The 27469-nt window shown below is 40.8% G+C and overlaps 1 protein-coding gene across 11 annotated transcripts in view; it reads right to left on the bottom strand.

Moving 5' to 3' along the window:
* The window catches only part of CFAP46 (cilia and flagella associated protein 46), a 141125-nt gene that overhangs the window by 34378 nt on the left and 79278 nt on the right, over nt 1-27469 (bottom strand). For 9 of the 11 annotated variants that reach the window (XR_012160032.1, XM_073353956.1, XM_073353952.1 and 6 more), the window contains 11 exons: nt 26413-26529; nt 25962-26129; nt 17271-17419; nt 16361-16459; nt 15893-16022; nt 14736-14882; nt 13041-13241; nt 12387-12493; nt 6549-6731; nt 5623-5758; nt 318-506 (listed from right to left, as the gene is read on the bottom strand). Coding sequence is in view for 10 of the 11 variants with exons in the window: in XM_073353956.1 (XP_073210057.1) it covers nt 318-506; nt 5623-5758; nt 6549-6731; nt 12387-12493; nt 13041-13241; nt 14736-14882; nt 15893-16022; nt 16361-16459; nt 17271-17419; nt 25962-26129; nt 26413-26529 (1626 nt within the window). In the remaining variant the exon portion in view is untranslated. The remainder of the gene's footprint in view (nt 1-317; nt 507-5622; nt 5759-6548; nt 6732-12386; nt 12494-13040; nt 13242-14735; nt 14883-15892; nt 16023-16360; nt 16460-17270; nt 17420-25961; nt 26130-26412; nt 26530-27469) is intronic. The other 2 variants (XM_073353955.1, XM_073353954.1) reach the window with 2 other exon arrangements.

The raw sequence follows: 27469 nt of genomic DNA, 5'->3' as shown, positions 1-27469 counted from the left end.
AAATGTAGTTCAGTGAAGACAGCTCAATTTCACTCAACTTTTGCTTCTGACAATAATCCTTAAGCCTTTGCCTTGGAGAGACAAGAGCCTTTTTGGCACAGAGAACAGGCAAGGTCTTAACAAGGTCGTGAAAACCCATACTTGAATGTTCTGTGCCCCCGTATTCAAATGAAAGATTTGCCAGCCCTTTCTCCTGTTTAGCAGTTATTAATCAGTTATTAATTGTTAGCTAAGGCGATCCCTCTAGCCTAACACAAGGATTTTTTTTTAAATATAACATTTATAGTTAAATCACAGGAAGGATCATATGTAATTACCTGTTCCACCGAAGCACTATCAGGTGTTAACCTGACAAATTCTTCGACAACTTGATTAAGTGATCCCTCTCTCAGCTCTTTCCGCTTTTTTTCCGCATTAACAAGATGAAGAATATCCAAATTAATTTCCACAAAGCTTAGCTTCAGATTAGCAAGCCGTCTCATTAATGGCATACTAATATTTCTAATCTGAAATATAAAAAAATTGAGTGGAAGTCCATCTTTAAATCACCGTCATCGATTGGTCCATCAGCCCTCACAGAGAGAACACTGATCGCAACACATCAGTCGCATTGTTCTAGCCAGTCCTTCAGCCACCTGCTGGCCAGGCTGTCAGTGGCCCTGGACATCCGATCAGCATAGTGCACCGCAGCCCACAACCCGAGCAATCCGCCAGCCTCAGTCTCCCAAGCAGCTGGGATTACAGGCACACGCCACCGCGCCCGACCTATCTTTAAATATACAGTGTTAATATTTTTGTTAATTTATTGGATTAAAGTTAGAATTTCAGAACTCCTTTAATTATTTGAGGCACACATTTTAAATAAATAATAATGAGATCACTACATTATAGCACACTGACATATTTCTATGAACATAATAAAGCAGGGAAAGAAATAAGGGTGGCATTTCAGACCACCTCACAAAAATTTTTCCACATGTAAGAAGTCACAAAGGAAAAATCATGGAGAAACCTGTGGGAGAACTGGACAAGCAGGGTATCCAGAGCTGCATCACTGGCCAAATAGAAGGGACTGACTGACACACATGCATCCCTTTTCAACTAGATCTTTGATTTTTTTTAATGTATCCTGCTCTATTCTGTGGAGATTTTTGCCCCATACAATAACTCCTTGCTTAACGCTGTAGTTATATTCCTGAAAAATGTGACTTTAAACTAAACGATGCTAAGCGAATCCAATATCCCCATAGGAATTAATGTAAATGGGGTGGGTTAGATTCCGGGGAAATTTTTTTCACCAGACAAAAGACTATATATATATATACACACACACACACACACACACACACACACACACACACACACAGTATAAGTTTTAAACAAACAATTTAATACTGGTACATAGTGATGATGATTGTGAAGCTTGGTTGAGGTGGTAAAGTCAGAGGGTGGGATATTTCCCAGGGGACGCCTTACTGCTAAATGATGCACTAGCAATCAGCTGAGCCCTCAGGGGTTAACCCATTGTTGTTAATGTAGCCTCACACTCTACAAGGGAGCACGAATGGAGGGAGGGGAGACAGCATGGCAGACAGAGACACACACACTGTGTGTGTGTGAGAGAGAGAGAGATGCGCATTGCCACTTTAAGTACGCTGACCCCACTGCCTTTTAAGTAGATCAGCAAGCTGAGACAGAAGCTGCTGCCAGGAAGCTCCCTCTGTCCTGAACCCTGTCGTGTCCCCCCCCGGTTCTATGGAAATGGGGTAAGTGGGGTGCAGGAACAGGGGGACACCCTGACATTAGCCCCCTTTCCCCCCCGCCCCCCCACACAGCAAGCAGGAGGCTCCGGGGAGCAGCTCCAAGGCAGAGGGCAAGCGCAGCCCATGGCAATTGATAGCCTGCTGGGCGGCTGCCACACAGGAAACGGGGAGCTGATAGGGGGGCTGCCGGTCCACCCTAGCTCCAAGCCACCACCAGTTAGCTCCAATGGGCTGCTCTTCCTGCAAGCAGTGGACAAAGCAGGTGGCTGCCAAACCACGTTATAAGGGAGCATTGCACAACTTTAAACGAACATGTTCTCTAATTGATCAGCAACGTAACAATGAAACAACGTTAACTGGGACGACTTTAAGTGAGGAGTTACTGTACTTATCGCTATAGTATCTGAGCACTTTTCAGCAGCTCTGTATTTGTTAGACAAAGTAAGATCAAAGAAATGGACCTTGCACTTGGGAATAGAAAGTGGTGAAGTTTATAATCGTCTTTAGTTCTTATCTGTGTCTTATTTTAGGGTTTATCCCACTGTGCATTCATAGTATTAGGGAGTGACCCATTTTGACTAGTTAGGTAACTATATAATGGTCTTCCCTTATCCTATATATTTCTGACAGATCTAGATATTATTTTTATATCATGACAAACCATACAGAAGGGTATATTTCTCACCTAATAACTTACTGTATGCTAGTTCAAAAAGAAAAAGGGATATATTTCCTAATACCCAACACAATGCTTACTTCCCTTCCTTGACATTTCACTTCTAGCTGATCTAGACAATTCTAGCAGAGTAAGCCCCCACAGCAGGGAAGCACAATTCTTCTTGGTACTGTCTTAGCCAGGGAAGTGCTTTAGCCAAGTAACAGCTAACTGTGGTTTCAGAGTAGCAGCCGTATTAGACTGTATCCGCAAAAAGAAAAGGAGTACTTGTGGCATGTTAGAGACGAACAAATTTATTTGAGCATAAGCTTTCGTGAGTTATAGCTCACTTCATCTGCTGGAAATGGCCCACCTTGATTATCACTACAAAAGTTTTTTTTTCCTCTCCTGCTGGTAATAGCTCACCTTACCTGATCACTCTTGTTACAGTGTGTATGGTAACACCCATTGTTTCATGTTCTCTGTGTATATAAAATCTCCCCACTGTATTTTCCACTGCATGCATCCGATGAAGTGAGCTGTAGTTCATGAAAGCTTATGCGCAAATAATTTGTTAGGCTCTAAGGTGCCACAAGTACTCCTTTTCTTTTAAGCTAACTGTGGTGTCCATCATAATTTATCATTTAACAGCAGAAATGTGTCTATGGGCTAAAAACAACTTGGACAAATGAAAGCAGCTATTCTTCAAAAATATGCTATCTGTACCATTTTTAGAAGTACTAGCAAAAGTCAACTTATCTCAGTGTCAGACTTCTGGGGGGAAAGGTGGGGGAGGATTCTTACCCTCGTATAGATCCATTTGCAGGATTAGGACCTAAATATTTACTCTGTACTAAGGGCCAATTCTGCTCGCAATTACACATGTGCAACACTAACCGCTGTCTAAACAAACAGTTAGTGCGTGACACAAAGGGGTGTCAATCAACCTTACAGTAGAGCGCCACACACTAACTTTCTGTGTGGACCCTTCATTAGAGTTGCACAGAAGTAAACTATGGATGGAATCTGGTTTCTCGTTTCATAATGAAAGTGAAGAAATGACAAACTGAAGTTATGGTATTTAACAGGAAAACTTGGTTTCATGTGCTCTGCTGGTAAAAGACTTCTGAGTCTCAAACAATAGGCATAACACTGGGTTAGGCAAATATAATAATACTCCTTTGAATACCTAAGCACATTTTTCACCTCACAGATTAGAAGGTGGTCTGGGGGAGGGCAGATAGTCTATAGTGGAGGGAACTGGGGAAGTTTGGGCTCCCTGTTTTTTTGCCCCTGCCCAGTGCAGGTTACAACAGCCTGGAGACTACTCTAACTTTTGGCAGCTATAAGTAGTCCCCAGAGATCTGCTAGCTGGGATCCCTGGCATGAACTGGGAGCTGCAGGGAGGGAGGTGTAGGAACTAGCTATCCTTGCTCCATGCCCATTAGCATGCATTTCTAGCTGGTAGTTGTGAGCAGGGGCTGGCCATACTGTGCTACTCAAGTGGCACAAAGGAAGCAGAGTGAGCTGAAGAATCTAGCCCATAATATTTAGAATTGGGATAAATGAGAAATTCAGCTTCACATGGGAATTTTTTCTTTTCTGCCTTATATGAAGCATAAAATAAAATAAAGTCTTTTAAATTTTGTGACAAATTTATCCTGTGCTCATTTTTAAAAAAAATTAATTTCAACTTTTTTTATTTTCATTATCTGACAAATCATTTATTGAACTCTGGTGAACTGGTTTACAGCCTGATCAAAAACTGTCAATACAAATTCCTTTTAGTTTTTTTTAATCTGAGTTATGATGATTTTTCACTGTAAATGTCATATTTTTTCTTTTGAAAGGTTTGCGTCAAACAATCGTTTATCTTTTAGAATGTCTATTAGTTGGCATTCCTAATTTGCTTTTTCTTCCTCAAGTTTGCTGTAGTTTATTATGCAGGGCATTTATGATGGATTTATAGTGAATGTTTGTGAGAATAATGTCATATTCAGGTAGTTCTGTTTTTGATTGATTTCTTTAGTATCTGGATAAATATTAGAATTAAATGCTGAAAAAATAAGTGGGAAATTAGCTTACTTCAAAAGAAAGAATATATTTGCAATGCTAGTATCTAATTTCCAGTCAAATTTTACAAAGAATGCTATTGGTGTAAAAATATTACAACAGGATTTCCAGGAAACAGGATTGGCAGTAGTGCTTAGTGGACAGGGCACTGGACTGTGACTATGGAGACCTAGATTTGATTCCCAGCGGCCTGCTGTGTGACTTTATACCAGAGGTGGGCAAACTACAGCCCGTGGGCCACATCCAGCCCGCGGGACCCTCCTGCCCAGCCGGCTTGCCCTCGGCCCCTCTCCCGCAGCCTCAGCTCACTGAGCTGCCCGCACAATGCTCTGGGTGGTGGGGCTGCGAGCTCCTGGGGCAGCGCAGCTGCAGAACCTGGCCTGACCCGGTGCTCTGTGCTGCGCGGTGGCATGGCTGGGTCCAGGGGGCGAGCACGGCTGCAGCACCGCCAGCCACCGGTGCTCCAGACAGCGTGGTAAGGGGGCAGGGAGGGCGGGGGGTTGGATAGAGGGCTGGGGAGTTCAGGGGATGGGGGTGTGGATAGTGTTTGGGGCATCAGAGGGCAGGGAATGGGAGTTTGAATGGGAGCAGGGGTCCTGGGGGAGCAGTCAGGAAGGAGGAGGGGTTGGATGGGGCAGCGGGGGGCAGTCAGGAGCAGGGGTTTCAGGGGGCAGTCAGGAATGACGGGGGGGGGGTTTGGATGGGGCAGTGGGGGGCAGTCAGGGGACAAGGAACAGGGGGTGGAGGCGCATCAGGGGGCGAGAAGTGGGGGGGAGGGAGATAGGAAGTGGGGGCCGGGCTACACCTAGCTGTTTGGGGAGGCACAGCCTCCCCTAACCAGCCCTCCATACAATTTCCAAAACCCTATGCGGCCCTCAGATCAAAAGGTTTGCCCACCCCTGCTTTAGACAAATCATCTCATCTCTCTGTGTCTCCATTTTTCCTTCCATCTTTTTTATGCCTTGTCTATTTAGAATCTAAACTCCTTTGGGCAGAGATTGTTTCTCACTTTGTTCCCTGCCTGCCACAATGGGGCACCATCTCAGATGGGGATTGCAGGAATTTCTGTAATACAATTAATAATAATCCTAATTGAACAGATCTCGCATACAGTAAAAGTATCCCATTTACCTCGTGAAGTGGAAGCAAGCTCCAGATATTGTTAAACACTTCTTCTTCTTCATATACTGCTCTCTGAGCTAACTTGTATGCATCTAGATAACAACTATGTTTTTCTTCTTCATCTTCTGTATGTGTTGCAATTGTTCTGTAAAAAAGCAAAACAGAGTTTTACAAGAGTAGTAGTATAAAAGATTATTACTTCTATAATGCTATAAATATTCAAAATGCTCAATGAACAACTAACTTGCATTGTTTATGTATATTGTTTAAGACTCAAATACAAAAAGTAAATATTTAAGCATTAATTTTTTAAAGGCCTTATTCTTGGAACAGGTTAAGTCCCTTCTGCAACATAAAGAGGACTTAAAGCTGCCCTAAATGGATAGCTGGAGAGTCTTCTGCCAGAAGGTATGCCCCCGTGGCATAAGGCTAGCGTAGCTGGCTTTATTCTTCCCATTCTCCCAGTCTCTGAATGGGGTGTCCTGGGGAAAGCTGGAAGTTGGAGCACACTGTGCTCTGGCAATCTCTAGCCATAACAGCAGACCATAGGGAATTGTTCAAGAGACATCAATGAAAGGAATCCTGTGGCTACTTTAACTTATGCCAAGGGTGCTGGTTCAGCAATCAAATGGCCCTAAAATAGAAAGAATCCTTGGTGCTTTATTCTGACCTCAAAGGTAGAACACATAACCATAAATCTTGTGAGAACAGCTGCTACATGCATAGGAACAGTAAATCCTTGATTTTACAGAATATTTGTTGATATATTACATCAAGAATGACAATGTGAATCCAAAATCAGGATATAGAAGTAGGTGATATTATTAACCCTCATGCACTTTTTCCCAGACAGCTGAAATCTTACTCTAAATCAGCACCTGATGAGTATTTTAAATAAGGTGTAATAAACATTTCCAGCAAATGTGTAAGTTTACCTGTGAATATTTGCACGTTCCAGCAGGATCTCAGCACTATGATCTTTATATCCATAACGAAGGAAGTCCTCTTCAATTTGAATTAATTTGTCATATGGTTCCTGTAGCATACTTGATAACTGAGAGGACTCAGCATTAACCTTCATGAAATTTTGGGCATATTTTATTTGAATAAGTGTTCTCCTTTGGAGAATAATAGAATATATGCTAGCATGGGATTAAGAATTCTGATAAACAGTTCAAGTATCAACCTCATATTTGTGTCCAAAAACTGATGTATTATTTTTCTTTCTGCCTCCTTTTCCATTTTTCTGTTTGTAATGGATATGGAGGAGGACCCCTTCTAATTCTTTATATATCTTAATATGCTTTAACAATTAGATGTAGTTTTAAAATAGAATATACAAAACATGATTTTCAGAAACAATGTTTCAACACCATATGAGTGATGCCATGGTGCAATTATTAGATCCATATTCATTTAATACATTTACCTAGGCCTAAGCAGTCATTTAAAAGATAGCTAAATTAAGAAGTCCATATTCAGTTAAAATAAAAACTACTGGAGTGATTCTGTAATTATAAGGAAAAGGAGACAATTACATATGCTGTTTAGGAAAGAGAAATAAAAGGTAAAGGTGGTGGAGTAGCATTGTATATCAATGATGAGGTAGAATGTAAAGAAATAAGAAGCGATGGAATGGATAAGACAGAGTCCATCTGGGCAAAAATAACATTGGGGAAGAAAACTACTAGAGCCTCCCCTGTGATAGTACTTGGGGTGTGCTACAGACCGCTGGGATCTAATTTGGATATGGATAGAGACCTCTTTAATGTTTTTAATGAAGTAAATACCAATGGAAACTGTGTGATCATGGGAGACTAACTTCCCAGATATAGACTGGAGGACAAGTGCTAGTAATAATAATAGGGCTCAGATTTTCCTAGATGCGATAGCTGATGGATTCCTTCATCAAGTAGTTGCTGAACCGACTCGAGGGGATGCCATTTTAGATTTGGTTTTGCTGAGTAGCGAGGACTCATAGAAGAAATGGTTGTAGGGGACAACTTTGGTTCAAGTGATCATGAGCTAATTCAGTTCAAACTGAACAGAAGGATAAACAAAAATAAATCTGCGACTAGGGTTTTTGATTTCAAAAGGGCTGACTTTCAAAAATTAAGTAAAATTAGTTAGGGAAGTGGATAGGACTGAAGAATTTATGGAACTAAAAGCAGAGGAGGCCTGGGATTACTTCAAATCAAAGCTGTAGAAGCTATCGGAAGCCTGCATCCCAAGAAAGGGGAAAAAATTCATAGGCAGGAGTTGTAGACCAAGCTGGATGAGTAAGCATCTCAGAGAGGTGATTAAGAAAAAGCAGAAAGCATTCAGGGAGTGGGAAGGATCAGCAAGGAAAGCTACCTTATTGAAGTCAGAACATGTAGGGATAAAGTGAGAAAGGCTAAAAGTCAAGTAGAGTTGTACCTTGCAAAGGGAATTAAAACCAACAGTAAAAGGTTCTATAGCCATATAAATAAGAAGAAAACAAAGAAAGAAGAAGTGGGACCGCTAAACACTGAGGATGGAGTGGAAGTTAAGGATAATCTAGGCATGGCCCAATATCTAAACAAATACTTTGCCTCAGTCTTTAATAAGGCTAAAGAGGATCTTAGGGATAATGGTAGCATGACAAATGGGAATGAGGATATGGAGGTAGATATTACCATATCTGAGGTAGAAGCGAAACTTGAACAGCTTAATGGGACTAAATCGGGGGGCCCAGATAACCTTCATCCAAGAATATGAAAGGAATTGGCACATGAAGTTGCAAGCCCATTAGCAAGAATTTTTAATGAATCTGTAAACTCAGGGATTGTACCGTATGACTGGAGAATTGCTAACATAGTTCCTAGTTTTAAGAAAGGAAAAAAAAAAAAGTGATCTGGGTAACTACTGGCCTGTTAGTTTGACATCTGTAGTATGCAAGGTCTTGGAAAAAATTTTGAAGGAGAAAGTAGTTAAGGACATTGAGGTAAATGGGACAAAATACAACATGGTTTTACAAAAGGTAGATCATGCCAAACCAACCTGATCTCCTTCTTTGAGAAGGTAACAGATTTTTTAGACAAAGGAAACGCGGTGGATCTAATTTACCTCAATTTCAGTAAGGCATTTGATACGGTGCCACATGGGGAATTATTAGTTAAATTGGAAAAGATGGGGATCAATATGAAAATTGAAAGGTGGATAAGGAATTGGTTAAAGGGGAGACTACGGTGGGTCATACTGAAAGGTGAACTGTCAGACTGGAGGGAGGTTACCAGTGAAGTTCCTCAGAGATCGGTTTTGGGACCAATCTTTTCATTACTGACCTCGGCACAAAAAGTGGGAGTGTGCTAATAAAGTTTGCGGATGATACAAAGCTGAGAGGTATTGCCAATTTAAAGAAGGACCGGGATATCATACAGGAGGATCTGGATGACCTTGTAAACTGGAGTAATAGTAATAGGATGAAATTTAATAGTGAGAAGTGTAACGTCATGCATTTAGGGATTAATAACAAGAATTTTAGTTATAAGCTGGGGACGCATCAATTAGAAGTAACAGAGGAGGAGAAGAACTTGTAGTATTGGTTGACCACAGGATGACTATGAGCCACCAATGTGATATGGCTGTGAAAAAAGCTAATGCGGTCTTGGGATGCATCAGGTGAGGTATTTCCATTAGAGATAAGGAGGTGTTAGTACTTATACAAGGCACTGGTGAGACCTCATCTGGAATACTATGTGCAGTTCTGGTCTCCCATGTTTAAGAAGGATGAATTCAAACAGGAACAGGTAAAGAGAAGGGCTACTAGGATGACCCGAGGAATGGAAAACCTGTCTTATGAAAGGAGACTCAAGGAGCTTGGCTTGTTTAGCCTAACCAAAAGAAAGTTGAGGGGAGATATGATTGCTCTCTATAAATATATCAGAGGGATAAATACCGGAGAGGGAGAGGAATTATTTAAGCTCAGTACCAATGTGGACACAAGAACAAATGGATATAAACTGGCCATTGGGAAGTTTAGACTTGAAATTAGATGAAGGTTTCTAACCATCAGAGGAGTGAAGTTCTGGAATAGCCTTCCAAGGGAAGCAGTGGGGGCAAAAGACCTATCTGGCTTCAAGATTAAACTCGATAAATTTATGGAGGAGAGTGTATGATGGGATAACATGATTTTGGCAATTAATTGATCGTTTACTATTCATGGTAAATAGGCCCAATGGCCTGTGATGGGATGTTAGATGGGGTAGGAACTGAGTTACTATAGAGAATTCTTTCCTGGGTATCTGGCTGGTGAATCTTGCCCACATGCTCAGAGTTCAGCTAATTGTCGTATTTGGGGTCGAGAAGGAATTTTCCTCCAGGGTAGATTGGAAGAGGCCCTGGGGGTTTCTTGCCTTCCTCTGCAGCATGGGGCTCGGGTCACTTGCTGGAGGATTCTCTGCACCTTGAAGTCTTTAAACCATGATTTGAGGACTTCACTAGCTCAGACATAGGTGAGAGGTTTATTGCAGGAGTGGGTGGATGAGACTCTATGGCCTGCATTGTGCAGGTCAGACTAGATGATCATAATGGTCCCTTCTGACCTTAATATCTTTGTGTCTATATGAACGGTAAAATGAAAAGAGACAGCCCTTAGTCTGATAGACAGGGCTGTCCTTAGGGGGGTGCAGGGTCCAGGGCGGGAGTGGTGGATTTGTCTCTTCCGGGACTCACCACGCCGGCCAATTGCACCGGCCCACGGGACCCCCAAAGTGCTGGGCGTGGAGCAGTCGCCCCAATTCGCCCCACCCAAGGGACGGCTTTGCTGATAGTTTTGTATAGTCTTCTTAGCTGAAAAAAATTCAAGTAAGAAAAGGACCCAGTTAATAGGTCCATTATATCTTGCCCATATAATCCAAAAGCTACTGAACTTTGGAAATTTTTTTTATTGATCTGAATATTACGGACATCCCTCCTCTTCCTACCCACCCAAATTCATACTTTAACATCTCAAACAACACCTTTCAAGGAACGTGATTTAAAATATATAACAGAGGGTAAAATAAATATGGGTTTCACTATCACCAAATTAACCCTTATGGTATGTCTACATTTGAGTTGGGAGATGTGAATCCCAGCTTGGGTGGACATACCTGCACTTACTCTGCTTAAGCTAGTTCACTAAAAATAGCAGTGTAGCCTGGGTAGTAGCATGGGCATCAGCTCAAGCTTTTATCCAGCGTAAGTTCCCAGGGGGTCCAAGTGGATTTCCATTTGGGTCCTTAGCCTGAGCTGCTGCTCAGGCTATCCTGGCTACACTGCTATTTTTAGCATGCTTGCTCTAGCAGAACGAGCATGGGTACATCTATGTGAGCAGGGAATCACACCTCCCAGCTCAAATGTAGATGTATGCTCTGTTTCAGGGTTTAAATTCACAGGGCAAAGGGCTTCTTCCTGGATCCCTCTAACTTAGATTATAGTGCTTGGTAGCACATTCCAAAAGTAGTCATAATAAACTATATTTCCGATTTTAGACTATTACTTTTGTTAGTTCAAACACATCAGCCTCGGGCAGGTAGGGCAAACTATATAAAAACATAAGGTTCACAAGGGTATCTCTACGCAGCAGCTGGGAGGGTGCATTTCAGCTCTCATAGACGGATATGCTAGCTCAAACACACTCAAAATAGCAGTAAAACTGAATGTCTAGCTACCTGAGGGGTATGCGGGCTTGTACTTGGGCTGTGAGCCTGAGCCACCACCTGGGTTGCTGCAGCTGCCCTGCTATTTTAATCTACTAGTTTAAACAGAGCTAATGCATATCTATCTACCAGCACTGGGAAGCAAACTTCCAGCTGGGCTACATGCAATATATAAAATTAGGAAAGGAGAATTAGGCGTTAAAAATTAACACCATCAGAAGAAGTCAACTAAAGAAAACACACTTAAGCATGCATAGAAAATACTGAAGTAAAGTTGGGTTGAATGATAAATGACATCCATATTCCTATCGAAAAGTCATAAAATAGGTTATTTCTTACTCTCAGCTAGAATAGACCAGCACTGCCATGGAGAATTTGAGAAGGGACAGTAGTGTCCCTAGTGTAAGCTGTTATTTGCTTCCCAATGAGGAAAATGGCATCATTAAGCTAAGAACTCAGTCCTTCATTCCAATGGGGATGTTTTGAAATTTGCTTTTATTCAAAAAATGTTCTCTCAGACTGATAACCTTCCTCAGAGGAAAAATTCTAGAATGTGAATCTTTTGGGCATCATTACTTGATGGCTTGTGGCTACCATAACACTTTGTGGCACATGGTTATTAAACAGCACACTGATGTCTATAAAAAAAAACCGACCTGTGACTCATATATAATAATTTAAATGACAAAACTGGCAGAAGGAAAGAAGCAAGGCCTATGGATTACATCAGGACATTGGGTGTTAGGACTTGTGATTCCTGATTCTACTAGAAATATTAACCAAGTGTATAAAAAATATAACATGATGTATGAGACAATGTCTTTAAGGTGTTTTTAGCTTCTTGGAGGAAAAACACAATATAGTTACAAAGTAGTAGCTGGACAAAAAAAACACATGACGGATACACTCAGGGAATAGTAAATTGTATAAAACACTCTGATAACAGAATGTCCATAGCAAAGGCAAACGACTTTATAATTTCAAAATTTACATCGAAAGTAAAGAAGCTTCTTTACTAAACATAACATATATAGCTAGTATCATATCCCCCCAAAACCAAATACTACAGACATAATGCATATATATATAATTAATTATATAAAAAGTTACCTGGCTTCAAGGGATGCAATTATAAAACCCAGGTCAGACTTTCTGTTCGGTCTCTCCTCTAATGTAGATCTAAACACCTTCACAGTTTTTTGCAAAATTTTGCATGCCTGCAGATAACATTATAATATATGTAACTGTCTTTTTATATTTCTATATACGTTAACCATTATTTTAGAACACACAATTGAGAAGAAAATCTTTGTTATTTTTTCCTAATATTCTCCAAGATTATGGAACTTATCTTGTACAATTTGCTCAGAATTTTAAAAAGTAACAGTATAGACAGGACTAAATTTAATTAACTATACTGATTTAATTAATCTATAAATATTCACCTAGGGACAGATTCTGATGCCCTTATGCTCGTTGAGTAGCACATTACTCCACCACTAGCCACACTGGGTTAAATAAGACTACTCACAGAGTGAAGGCTTGTCTACACATGACAGTAAATCCAGAATTAGATAGGGTGTGAATTTAAAGCTGATTAACTATTCCTGATTAGCTACATGTGTGGACACTCTTGAGAATACAGCACTCTTATTCCAGAATAAGAGCATCCACACATGGAGTTAATCAAGAAGAACTATTCTGGAACAGTTTCCTGTGTAGACTGTACCGAGAAAGGGAACAATATCCATTTTATTTTCTTACCACTCTCTCTTTTCCTTCCTTATCTTCCTCTAGAACTGCCTGTATGAGACTCAGAGTGCTATTGTACCAAAACTGTTCATTTCCTCCTATCAGTTGTGCCTTCTCAAGAAGTGCCTTAGCTTGCCCATGGTTCTTTTCCAGGTTAGCCACTACAGCAAGAAGGTACAAGCATCTTGACACTGCATGTATGTCATTCATTTCCTAGGGGGAAAAAAGATATTTCAGATATATTTAAAAGCAGAGACTCTACCTTGTCCTAGTAACATTTAAAGACAAATACTGGGATAGGCACTGAAGCACAAAATCAGTGACAGTTTTGTGCATGTATCTGGCAGAAGAATTTGCTCTTTAGCATTCATGCTACTTCCTAATTGTTTTTCAGGCTACAAAAATTTGCCAGCTCATTTTAAGCATATTTTCTATTTCCAAACTATTGCCTATTTTCCTTTATCTCCCCAAGTGGATTCTTTTATACCGTAGGTAAAATAAATCCTCTTTTTCCCTTTTATTAGATATTATACGTTCTGCTGTCAGAATCTGAGGCAGAAGAAATGTGATCACAGAGAAGAGTTTCAATGGGTCATATCCTCAGCTGGTCTCAATCAGCATTTCTCCACTGACTTCAATAAAGCCCTGCTGATTTATATCAGTTGTGAACCTGGCCCAGTATCTTTTATGATATAACAAGATATTTTTTCATTTCACTGGACTTTGTTCACTGCCCAATACTAAATTCATGCTGTATGTAAAAGAAAAAATATTTGTTTAAAATATGATTAAAAATAATAGTTGATATTTGTATTTGTCTAAAAATATAAAGACTTATTTGAAATGATGATGAAGGGCAGAAACAACTATGACAGATTAACATGATCTTCATGAGGAGAAAACCACACTGCACACTGGAGAGCAGCAGGATGTAACAAGACAGGACTTAAAGATATCTTTCATGCAGATCCTTTACATATTGAATTGGCAGGGGTCAGACTGGTGAGTGCATGGTAGCACTGTACTTAAGCTCTGCCCAAAATGATAAGTCACACCCCCACCCCTGCGCACACACTATTCCTGCATAACTGGATGTTTCTTTCTTTTATTTTAAAAAAAGACCAGCAGTGAAACAATTAGCAATATTGACTTCATATTGCCATAACTAGGTTTCAGAGTTATCACACACACCGAGATGAGTAGGGGCAGGTCACATCTCTCAAGAGCAAATATTGAACTCCCGCACAATAGCTAAATAAACAGATCCTGGATTGATACATTGCTTCCAGTAGTACTAGAGGAGCATACTGCCACTACTTCACAGGGTGCATTGCATGCTCCATCCTATGCCCCCTCAGCTGTAAGAACAACCTCTAGAGGGTAAGAGTTAAAGTTTTTGGGTGTCATAACTCTGAATCTCCATACTTTCAAATGTTTGGGTTTCTTTTAAGTTCTTTTAAATACAAGATCTAGGTTTCTAATGAATGTAGTCTTTTTTAAAGTAACTTCAGTGTTCTTTTAAGGATTTTGTAGCTTTAAGTATATGATATAAACCTTGTAAAACTGAGAGTATATAAATTTAAACTCCAAGAGGTAATTTTCCAGCCTTTGGACAGTGTTTTTGCATTTTGACTACTATTAACATAAGTGACATTTTAATCATGCTAAACATTTTGTTTTTACAGGCTTGAATTATTTCTGATTGACCTGTGTTGCACTGTGTGCCTCTGAAAGGAGTAGCCTTGCTGGTTGATATAAACCCAGCTGAATTAGTACTTCAGCTTTGTCAATCCACAGGTATGGGAAAGAAAGTCCACTCAACCCTTTTCCAGTTACTGCATCTAACTCCAAAATCTGAAAAATAATAAAACTTTAAATTATTACAGTCTTTCAGAAAATTAATCCAAATTAATATTGAAAATCCTACTTAATATTAAACCTCATATTCATCTGACTGTTTTATAACCTAGAAATTAGAACTTAAACTATAGTAGAAAACGTATTTACTGGGGCATTTGGACTTCACAGAACACAAAAAGAATTTGCATAACAAATGTATAAGATAAATGCAATACTGTAACTGACTTTTGGGTAGTGAAAATAATTTAGATCCTGTACTGTCTGGAAACAAAACTAAGATGGGAGAAGTTAACTTATTTTGTCCAGAACTAAGAGAGAAACAGGAGAAGAATATGTGAGAGTTAAATGAGCGGGTTGAGGAGGAAGTCATTAATAAGAGGGAAGAACTCGTGGGAGCAGAGGGAGAGGAAGATAATGAAGTAATACAGGGAAAAAGAGGAATGAAATGCAAATGAAGAGACGAGTGGAAGAAAGCAACAAGAAAACATGGGATTATTTTGTAAGACTAAAGTTAGGGGAGAGGAGAATTAGAGCTGGAATGTATCTCTTCAGAGCTGCTTGCAGGGGGAGTGAAAACAGTATCTAGTGATGTCAGTGGAGGGAAAAGAAAGAAGAGAAGAGTGATATTAGAGATGGGAGCTCCTTTTCCTGTTCCTCGATCTTTGCTGTTGAGCTGGGCTAGCCTTAGAGAAACAATATCACTGCCAGATACTGGAAAGAGCAGCAGTCAGTGGCTTTAAATACAGCTCCGTTCTTCTTGCTCTGCATCAGTTCTTCATGATGAGCAACTTCAACTCACATCAGCTCACATGCTGGTAACCTAGGTCAGAGGAACCTAAGTAGCATACAATTTTAAAGAACATCTAAGATTCAAGAAATATGGTTCCTACAGTTGAAAACTGTAACTGATTGAAATCAATAGTGTATCATAATCTGTCTAGAAAAAACACAGTGAAAATAGAAACTTTGTTCAATATAGCACGTGTGGAATTGAATTAAATAACCTTTTCCTTTGCAGTAAGTGAGTTCTTATATCCATTATTATGTGATTTGGTACATTCAGATAATCCATTTCTTTCCTCCTCCTTAGGTTGCACATTTTCCCCATTTTTTAATGCAATCTCTTGTCTATACCTAAATTGTAGTGGCAGAGGGGAGGGAAGGAAATTAAAAATATTGTTTAAAATATCTTTAATCTGAAGTGTTATTATACTACACAGATTTATGACAGTAATTCTGTAAATTTGTGTGAAATGCTTCATAGACAATGTTGTGCTGTGTCACAAGTATATTAAAAGTGGTGCTAGGAAATGGTGTTTTAAAAATAAAATTATTATCATTCTAACTTTATAATGCGCTGCATAGTTTCCATGTTACCAGATGACTAGATGACTTCTCCAGGTCCCTACCGGTCCTATGATTCTGTGAAAACAAAAAAGCTACACAAAGTGCATTGCGATAAGAACACATACTTTGCCTGTTCCACTTCGTTAATGTATGCTTCTCCAACTGCTTTCTCATGATATGAGAATGCCTGACTCAATTTTATATCTGAACATATCAGGGAGATTCTGTGAAAATAAAAAGATTAGTGTGCATAATGATCACAAAAATGAAAATATTGCTTGATCGAAACAAAATTTCTGAAAAAGTGTATTTTTATGCTTTCAATTTTTTTTTTTTGGTAACTTTGACTAATATAGCCAATAACAACAGAATTCTGTGAAGTTTAAATCTGGAAAAAATTCAATACATTTTGGAGAAAGTTTTTAACCTCTAACATGCTAGATCCCTAACAGATTTTATGCTCTTAACAGAAGCATAAAAAAAAGTGGGGAGCTGAGAATTTTTGCCATCTGAAAATGTACCCCTTAAAAAGAGAATTGTTGCTTCAACTGTGCATGCAAATCTGAGTATAGCAGTTAGAGAGAAAGACACAACTACTCAATACATCGTGGGGGTGCAAGCAGGGATGCTTGGCTTCAAACTATGTTAAACTATTTAACTAGTATGTCTCTTTTTAAAAAAATGAAGTTGTTTCCTAATTCTTCAGTGTTAACAGAACTACAAACACTTTTCATTTGGAGATTTGTCTAATCCTGTAAACACTTACTTTGGGACATAGCACATAATAATATAGGTACCCTTACTGGATTTCATGAGAGAAAAGAAAGAACAAACCATACTGAATATTGTTAAACATTCTGTATGTTAATAAAGAGAACAAATCAATTTTAAAATCATGAACAAGGTAAAACAATGTAAATCATAAAAGGGATGGTTTACATAGTGTAATTGAGGATCAGTGTACAAAATGGAGGGGGCTGGTTTGGCTTTTCATAAACATCTCCCATTTAGCCAAAGCAAGTAACTTATACAAACCGAAGATGGTAGAGATCAGACAGACTTTTACTTTCCACAACATCGTGAGCAATAACCTCAGCCAGCTGAAAGATGGGAAGAGTAAGGTGGTTGCAAGAAATTTTCTGCAGCTCCTTAGCCAAAAGGTCCATAAAATATAAAGTGTAAGTCTAAAAATAAAAAAAACAAATAATAAATTCTGTACCAATTGTTGGTATTTTTAATTTAAACTATACATTCTTCTTTCTTCAACTGTACAAGCTAAACAAAAAATCATGACATAAATCTTATCCTCCAGACATACATACGGCTGTATTAAGACACGCTTAATTGGACTTCAGTCTTTGATGCCAAACAGATCAGAATTTTACAATTCTAAGTTTTGAGCCACTGAAATACCTCATTTACAGCTCCCTGTGCAGATCGCTGGTTAGTGCTTTAAAAGACAAAAAGAGTATTAAAGAAAATAGTCAGCACTTAGCTAAGGAACTGGCAGACAATCACTAACTCCCCTATTTCTCACCACAAAAAGCTGATGTAAAAAGATACGTAGGGAGCAGTAACTGAATGCAACTCTGAACACAAGTGCAGGCAAAGAGGGACTGAGAAAATGAGAGTTATTTGGTAATGAGTTGTACAAGAAAGCAAACATGTACTTCCTCCTGGTATGGAAGATGACTTTTGAAGTTCTGACCTCTAATGAACCAGAGCTATGAGACCCAGGGAGTGGGCCACCTGTTACCACTAGCATTTTGATGAAGAGGTTACTCATGTTGTGCAGTAACTGGAGATCTTCAAGATGTGTGTCACTGTGAGTGTTCCACTTCAGGTGAGCTCATGCCTTTCTTTGACTGGAGATTTTGGGTAACAGTGCCCATTTGACCCAGGCAAGCACCCCATACATTTTCATGACCTGCACTGAGGTTACATGGGGCAATGTGGGCAAACTGCCTTCAGTTCCTCCTCCATTGCAAAGTCTCACAATGGAGACTCTGAAGCAGAGGGGAAGGAGGGAGGGTAGAGGAGCACCCTAAAGGACACACATCTTGAAGAATTCCAGTTACTGCACAACGTGAATAACCTCTCCTTTTTTGAGTAGTGTGCCTGTGGGTGCACCACTTCAGGTGATTCCCAAAGAATACCCCCTCTGAGGAGGTGCAAGGTTCAGAGCAGAGTCCAATACAGAAGAGGGAATTGCACTGCCTACAGTTGAATTTGATCTTGTGGTAGGCACCATGGCACAATGACTAGACAAGGTATGCAAGAGGACCATGTTGCTGCTTTACAGTTGTCTGCAATGGATACCTCCTTATGTCAGGCTATAGAAGTAGAAAGTGCTCTAGTGGAATGTGCTATCATTCTTGAAGGGGGTTGAAGCTGAGCTTGATCATAACAAATCTTAATACATCCAGAGATCCACTTTGATAACCTCTGTTTTGAAATAACCAAACCCTTACTTCTGTCCACAATGGAGACAAATAGTCAAGGAGATCTTCTAATAGTTGTGGCCCTATCTAAGTAAAAAGCTAAGGCCCTCCTACCATCTAGGGTACGGAACATGGTTTCTTGACAAGTCTGAATGTGGTTTTGGGGAAAAAACCTGGGAGATGAATAGTTTGATTAACTCCAAGGACGCCTTCGGTAAAAATCTGGAATGGGCCTTCAGCGATACTTTCTCTCTGGTGAATGGGGCAAAGGGGGCGTGCAGTGTTTCCCATTAAAGCACCCAGTTCTCCAGCCATTAAAGCTCCCAATTCTCCAGTTATAGCTACCAAGAAAGCCATCTTCATTGACAGATCTAACAAAGAATATGTAGCTGGTGGCTCACAGGCAGTTAAGGACTATGTTCTGGTCCCAGCTAGAGCAGTTCTGATTTGTGGGAAGAGATTTGACAAACCTCTTAGGAATCTTACCATGGCTTGGTGATGAAGAGTGGAAAAAACAAAAAGCAACTGTGTGTAAATGAAAGGTTGTTATTGCTTCTAAAGGGTTCCCCAATAGAGTTCACAGAAAACACACTATGTTTCCAATTCCAACAAGTAATCCAATACTCTGAGAAGGGAGGAAAGAATAGGTGAAATCTGATGACTGCTACACCAAAGAGAATAATGCTTCCATTTCTGGAGATAAGTATTTCTTGTAGATTCTTTTCTACTGTTTAATAAAATGTGTTGTACCTCTGATGAACAGATTCATTCCTATTCCTAGATTCATTGAGGAACCATGCTTGGAGCCTCAGAACCTGCGGGTTGCAGTGAACTGTTCAACTGAGTCAGGAGGAGAGAAGTGATCGGAAGTCTCCAATGAGGACAAGAGGTTAGTCTGATTAGGTAGGAATACCAAATTTGTCTTGGCTACGTTGGTGCAATCACTATGACCCTGACCTGACCCTGGTTGAGGACCTTTAACAGTAACAGTGTTGCTGGAGATACACAGAGAAGTCCCTTCTTCCTTGAGATGAGAAAATATCTCCTAGGGGCTGGGGATTGAGACCCCCCTCTGGAACAACAGCTGATGCATTTTGCTTTAGCTACCATGGCAAACTGATTGACCGCCAAGACTCTCCAGACTAGGAATATCATGTGGAGGACTTGGGAGTTTAATTCCTATTCGTAATTTCAAGATAAATGTCTGCTGAGGTCATCTGCCATGGTGTTCTGAATACCTGGGAGATATGAAGCTAAGATGACTATCTGCCAATTCCACAATTTTATTGCTTCAGCACAGAGAGGTGGGGAATGTACTCCTCTCTGACAGTGATGTCATATATGCATGCCAGATTGTCATTATTTTTATAGACTGGGACCTAATTAGCAGTAGGAAGTGTAAGCAAGCATTTTTGATTACTCTCAATTCCAGTAGTCACCATTTGCTCTGAACCAGATGTATCCTCCAACCCAAAAATGAAGTGTTGGATGTTATGACTGTCATAGACAGATTCTGGAAAAATGGAACACCTGCACATGTTTGAGCTGGGTCCTTCCACCAGTTCAGTGTTTGTATAACCCACTGGGAGAACAGATAGTAACCTGTCTAGACTGTGCTTTCTTGGGTTGTAAACCATTTGCAGTCATCCCTGTAGACTTCTGAGATGTAGTCTGGCAAGTTACACTACAAAGACACAAGCTGACATGTGTCCAAGCAGCTGAAGACAATCTCCTACTGTTACTTGAGGACTTCCCTGAATCCTGGATATGAGATTTGTTACAGCAAGAAGTCTGCTGCTCAGTCTGTCAGTGCATCCAGGAAAGCTCCTATGAAGTCTAGATGCTGTGTTAGAATAAAAATGGACTTTCTGGGATTTATCTGGGAGGCCCAGGCTGCCAAACAGAGTATACATCATCTTTATTGCTGCCAACACTTCCTGACATGATGTGCCCCGATCAGTCAATTGTTCAGATAAGGTAAAACTACTATATCCAAATGATATAGGTGGGTGGCGACTACCACCAGAATCTTTGAGGATATTCTTGGGGAGAAGACAGATTGAAAGAAAGCACCCTGTATGGGCAGCGCTCGTTGTTGATCAAAAATTGAAGAAATCTTTGGTGTGAAGGGTAAATAGCAACATGAAAGTGTGTGAGTCTTGTTGGCTGAGAGTCATTGTCATAAATGTAAAGGGAAGGGTAAACACCTTTAAAATCCCTCCTGGCCAGAGGAAAAACCCTTTCACCTGTAAAGGGTTAAGAAGCTAGGATAACCTCACTGGCACCTGACCAAAATGACCAACGAGGAGACAAGATACTTTCAAAAGCTGGGGGGAGGGAGAAACAAAGCCTCTCTCTCTGTCTGTGTGATGCTTTTGCTGGGGACAGAACAGGAATGGAGTCTTAGAACTTAGTAAATAATCTAGCTAGATATGCGTTAGATTCCGATTTCTTTAAATGGCTGAGAAAACAAGCTGTGCTGAATGGAATGTAGATTCCTGTTTTTGTGTCTTTTTGTAACTTAAGGTTTTGCCTAGAGGGATTCTCTATGTTTTGAATCTGATTACCCTGTGAGGTATTTACCATCCTGATTTTACAGAGGTGATTCTTTTTACTTTTTCTTCTATTAAAATTCTTCTTGTAAGAATCTGAATGCTTTTTCATTGTTCTTAAGATGCAACGGTTTGGGTCTGTGTTCACCTATGCAAATGGGTGAGGATTTTTATCAAACCTTTCCCAGAAAAGGGGGTGTAAGGTTTGGGAGGATTTGGGGGGGAAAGATGTTTCCAAACAGGCTCTTTCCCAGTTATATACCTGTTAGAAGTTTGGTGGTGGCAGCGATAAAGTCCAAGGGCAAAAGGTAAAATAGTTTGTACCTTAGGGAAGTTTTAACCTAAGCTGGTAAAAGTAAGCTTAGGAGGGGTTCATGAAGGTTCCCACATCTATACCCTAGAGTTCAGAGTGGGGAAGGAACCTTGACAGTCATAAACCAATCTCCTAATTTTAAACGAGGGAATTATTGCTGCAAGGGTCGCCATCTAAAGTCCTCTAAGCTGAACAGCTGCACAGCAGCCTATTAAGTGCCGTGCAGGTGCTCAGGGCTGCGGCAGGGAGAGGTGCCTCTCCCCCAACCCTGGAGCTGCTGCAGCAGGGAGAGGTGCCTCTCCCCCAGCCCCAACCCAGCCTGGCCCCGGAGCTTCTGCAGCGGGGAGAGACCCCTTGCCCGCCCTCCCCCAGCCCAGTGCTGCTGTGGGGAGAGAGAGATGGGGAGAGTCCTCTCTCCCTGCGATAGCCCCTCATCCCCGGCCCCACCCCCAGAGCTGCAGCCCCCTGCATCCAAACCCTCTGCCCCAGCCCTGAGCTCCTCATCGCTGGCTCCACCCTAGAGCCCGCACCCCCAGCCAGAGCCCTAACCCCCTGCACCCTAACCCTCTGCCCCAGCCCTAAGCCCCCTCCCACACTCCAAAACCTTTGGCCCACCCCCCATCACATGTATTTTGTTATGTGCACCAATATGGAGGTGATATGTCACACATCACCTCCATATTGGTGCACATAACAAAATTCATTCTGCACATGTGTGGGAAAAATTAGAGGGAATGCTGATCACCGTCCTGAATTTCTGCTGTTTTACATATCTGAGGAGGGCCCAAATGGAGGCATTCATGTGTGTTCCTGCCATGTGGGTTCCATCTGGGATCTATCTTGCTGTAGTACGTCAGTATAAGATGGACAGCAGCATGTACGGGAATAGATAAGGGAACCCTAGACAGATACATGAGAGTCCAAAGATTCCTCCTTCACATACACCAACAGTGGAGATAGCTGTTCCATTTACAAGAAAAATGAGGGTGAATGTGGTGGTCTAGGAGATAGCGGAGTCAGTGACCAAGAGAGTCTTGATGTTGACAAACCTCCAGCACTCATTAACAGAGAAGAGTTCGGTTCCCAAGATACTATCAGTCCACAGGGTACCTACATTCATGCGGTAACGATGGTGTCCAAGAGTGGGTTGAGAGAGAAACTGTTGAGAGTGACTCTGGTTGAGAGCGATTCTGGGGGATGGAACACTTGATGATTACCTGTTTTGTTCATTCCCTGGGGCACTTGGCATTGGCCACTATTGGAAGACAGGATACTGGGCTAGATGGACTGTTGGTCTGACCCAGTATGGCTGTTCTTATGGTACTGAAGAAGCTGGTACTAAGCCCTTTGCATGGGAGATAGTCAGTGTCAATTCCCTTGGTACCATAAGCACCTGAGTGGTCTTTGCTACCCCTGACTTTCCTGTTACTGGTACTGAATGTTGTTCATGGCTCAGCTCAGAACTCTTCACTACCTTGACTCTGCTGCTCTGCATAGTGGTGCCCGAGCTTGGTACTGTGTCTGTCTTAGACAATTGACTCCTTTTTGCCTTTGTGGTATCAACATGGTTCAGAGTCTGCATGGAATTCCTCTTGGGACTTGAGGTCTCCATACTCTTCTTGTGTGTCAGTGACTGAGATTTTCTTGGAGTTTTACTCATTCCCTTCTGCTTAGAGGCAGGTATTGGAACTATCTTTGCTGAAGTCTTTGGTACCGTAAATGTACTCAGTGTCACGGTACCACCTATGTCTCTAGCTTTGTCCAGGGACTGAGATGTCGATGTGGATGGGGGCACTAGTGATAGTGGGAGGCCTATGTAAAGGGAGGTCCACCAAAGCTCCATCATCAGGAATTTAATGGGAATCTACTCTTGAAGGAAGTGCAGATCTTGCACTTATTAGAAATATGGGTATCACCCAAACAGCAAAGACACTGGGGGAATTCCCTGCTGACTCAGACAGCCTCACAACAAGAGATGCACCTTTTGAATCCCAGGAAGCCTGGCATTCCCAAGCAAATTAACAACAAACTGACCTCTACTGAAGGAAAAACACATTTAACACTATCTAACAATATGCATGAACAACAAATTAAAAAACATTTTTTTCCAAAGGAAGGAAAGAAGGAAGGAAGGAAGGAAGGAACAGATGTTCCAACAACTACTAACACTATATACTAACAAACAAACTGAATTCTGAATACTAGTAGAGAAGAGGCACAGTTGTAGACTCCACCTCAGGCCAAAGGCAGCTGAGAAGGAACTGAGGTGGTTTGCGCGAGTGGCCCCATATAGCCTCAGTGTGAGGCACAAGGACGTGTGGAGTGCATGCACAGGCCAGACAGGCACCGCTACCAAAAATCTCCAGTCAAAGGCACAGGGTGCAGATCACCTGAAGTGGAGCACCCATAGGGACACTACTTGAAGAAGAATTAAAAGATCCTCAGGCCAAAATGACTGTTATCATTAGAATTTTCATAATTACTATATAGCACTTATAGATTTGCATAATTTCCCATGGATTAGTTTGTGAACTTCTTACTCCTATTGATGAGCACTTATTCACATGGCCAGTCCCACTGGTTTCATCAGTGGGAATAATTGGTCCAAATCTGGTTCATTATGTTTGGTATACACATCTTCTCTGATGAAGGATAAAATCTACCAGAAAAATGAAGCTGATAAAGATTTATATCTGATGAAGAAAATCTTATGCATTGACTATTTGTTGTACATACGTTTTCAGTTATGATGAATAACAGCAGAAATTTTTTAAAAATATTTTAAAAAAACTTGCTAGCATACCAGATCCACTCAAAATTCACCTCTACCACAGCTGAGGAGATACAGGGTTGTTTTAAAGATATATATATAAACAAAAGAATATGCAATTGGTGTGAACATTTTTCATGAAGCTGTCACTCTACATCTGACGAATCAGTCCTCATTCTCAAAGGAAACCTGTCCAATAGTTTCAAAAGACAAATCTACGAGGCTAAATTCATAACTTTGCTAGACACTAAAAATCATTGACTGAATAGAGACCCTGGATTTATGGTTTATTATAACAAACTAACCCATTAACAACCCCCATACCTCGCTGCCTTTCCCCCTCCCTTGTCTTTCCCCACTTTGACTGGAGGGGTGTTAACGGACCACTTCACCTTGAATGGTCAGTCCCTTGAAATATGTGTTAACAACTTATGCTAAGCAATCTGTTTCACACTGTATTTAGCTGTGACACTCTGAGTATATTTCCCACAACTGAAGAAGAGATCCATGTAAGCTTGAAAGCTTGTCTCTCTCACCAACTTTGTCCAACTGGCATAAAGGAATTTTAACTAAAGACCATTTACTTAATAATATTTGATTTAAAGAAACCCAAACAAAAAAATTCAAATGGCACAAAATCTAACATTATGTAAAGTTTCACGTAATGTTAGAACACTTACAGAATTAAAAGGAATGTGTTGCCCCTTTTAAGCCTGTTTCAGAACATTATAATTATGGAGTTGCAAACAGCACCTTCATAATATAAAAGCAGATAAGGGAAAGAAAAAAAAGTCTTTTTAAAAACTGTCTGCAAAACGCATTGACTATATACAGACAAAAACTAATGTCTAGATGTCACGGAGTCCCTGGGCAATGCTCTGGAACTGCTCCCCATGAAGCCAGTCAGAACTCTGGGGAAGTCTCCTTTCTGTGAGCAGACTGTCTGCAGGACACACAGCTCACACAACTTCCACCTTCCTGGGTCTGACCTCAGAGCATTCAGCATCCTCTGCCCCTCTGTGCACTTCCCACAGTGAGTCCGCCCAGGCAGGCTCCTGGGGAAGCCAGAGGGTCCTGCACCCCAGCTCCGCAGTCAGACGTGACTCTCGACTCTCGGCCAGCCAGTAAAACAGAGGTTTATTAGACAACAGGAACATGGTCTAACACAGAGCTTGTAGGTGCAGAGAACAGGACCCCTCAGCTGGGTCCATTTTGGGGGGCAGTGAGCCAGACAACCACGTCTGTACTTCACTCCATGTCCCCAGCCAGCCTCAAACTGAAAACCCTCTCCAGCCCTTCCTCCTCTGGGCTTTGTCCCTTTCCCGGGCCAGGAGGTCACCTGATTCCTTTGTTCTCCAACCCTTTAGCTCTCACCCTGCAGGGGGAAGGGCCAGGCCATCAGTTGCCAGGAAACAGGGTGTCGGCCATTCTCTGTGTCCAGACCCCTGCACACACCTGCTCTCTAGGGCTCTGCAATGATCATACACCCTTACCCCACCAGCTAGATACTTAAGACCTGCATAGGGGAAACTGAGGCACCCCCACACTATTCAGAGGAAACATTAAGAACAGTCCCACTTCGTCACACTAGGATTGGTCTCAGCTTTTGTTTTCCTAAAGTAGAGCAATGATTTTGAAATGTTTACTTACAGGTACCAGAATATTATCCCGGTTAATAACATAACAGCTTGTTTCCTGTTTAAAAGCATCTCTAACTTCATCAGGGCAGTCATAGCTAGCCCATTCCTCCACACTCGCTGGTAATGCTTCAACTGGTCCTTTTCGTTTAGGCTTCTCCTTCATAACTGAAGACTGCACCTTTAATTAAAGGAACTCTTTAGAGAGTTTATTTTCTATAAGCAATAAATATTTACTTAAACAGAACTGTTTCAAAGAGGAAAAAAGAAAGACACCTGTTTGGCATCCTTTTGGGCTTGGTTCTTTTTAAGGGTGGTTGATTTTGGGGTCTGGAAAGCAGCAGGTGGTGAGTTTTAGCACTGTAATGCCAATTTCTATAATTTTGTGCTTGAAGAACTGACCTAAGAAACACTATTTATTGAAGTAAAAATATCTAGATTTTTCATAAAGAGGAGTGCCTTACTTGTTTTGCATCCTTTTTGCCTTTATCTTTCTTAGGTGTGGCTGACTGTGCATTCTGGGAAGATGGTGAGGATTTTGGTAATGCTTTAATAATAGATCCTGCTGCAGACAATGAAACCTAGAGAAAAATAATTACAATTATTTAACTTTAAATAAATAAATAAATAAATGCTGTCCTTAGCTACTAGAAACAGAATCACACTCCATTATGTTCACTCAAGACTACTCTCCCAGAGACAGAAAATTTCAAAGGCTCCTAGAACCCTCACATTATGATTATTTCTACAAGCATTTATGGAAGCATGAGTCACCATAGTGCACTTAAACAGCTCAAGTGTTATGACTGAACACAGCTGTTCAGTTTGGGTACAGAAAGTGAGAGTCTTTGAAATAAATACCTAGATCATTTAGGACTTTACAACCATCACCTTAGTTTCACAGCACCATGAATTGGGAGCCTGTGCACAGATGAAAGACAAGTATAATATGCTCCTCCAAGTCTGCCCTATTGCAAAAGTGTAGTGTAGCATAGTGTATGCTGCATTAACTGAAGCTCCAGAATATGAAGTATCTGGAGAAAATCTTTCTTTCTCTTTGTCTTGTGGAAGCAAAGCTTTGACGTTCTGATTCCCAAGGAAGGAGAGAACTCCTTACTGAAGCTCTTTTTGTTATTGATCTTGACTAAAAATTAGGATAGTAATTTGGTAGGACATTTGAACAATAATTTCTGTTAGAGGTGATCAAAGTCCACAAGACAACCTGTGGACTAAAACTGGAACACCGGCTACATGTTCCATAACTTATCAAGATCTCACACTGGGTCTTTACCATATGGCACTATGTGTTTTTTTTTTTAAGGCATCTAACATTTCATGGTTTTTTTTAAGCTTTCAGAAATTACTCCATTGCCTAACAGATAGTTACTGAAGAGTCTTAAGATTCTAGAGTCTCACCTGGAAATGAAAACAAGCATCAGGATCCCCGAGGAGTTCAAAAGATTTTAATCTGTCCTTCTCATTCATCTTCAATCAAATCTGCTCTATTTTTAATCCCAAACA

The sequence above is a fragment of the Lepidochelys kempii genome, chromosome 7 (assembly GCF_965140265.1).
Source record: "Lepidochelys kempii isolate rLepKem1 chromosome 7, rLepKem1.hap2, whole genome shotgun sequence".
Lineage (NCBI taxonomy): Eukaryota > Metazoa > Chordata > Testudines > Cheloniidae > Lepidochelys > Lepidochelys kempii.
The sequence above is the reverse complement of the archived record's forward strand: the minus strand, read 5'-3'. Positions and strand labels throughout refer to the sequence as shown.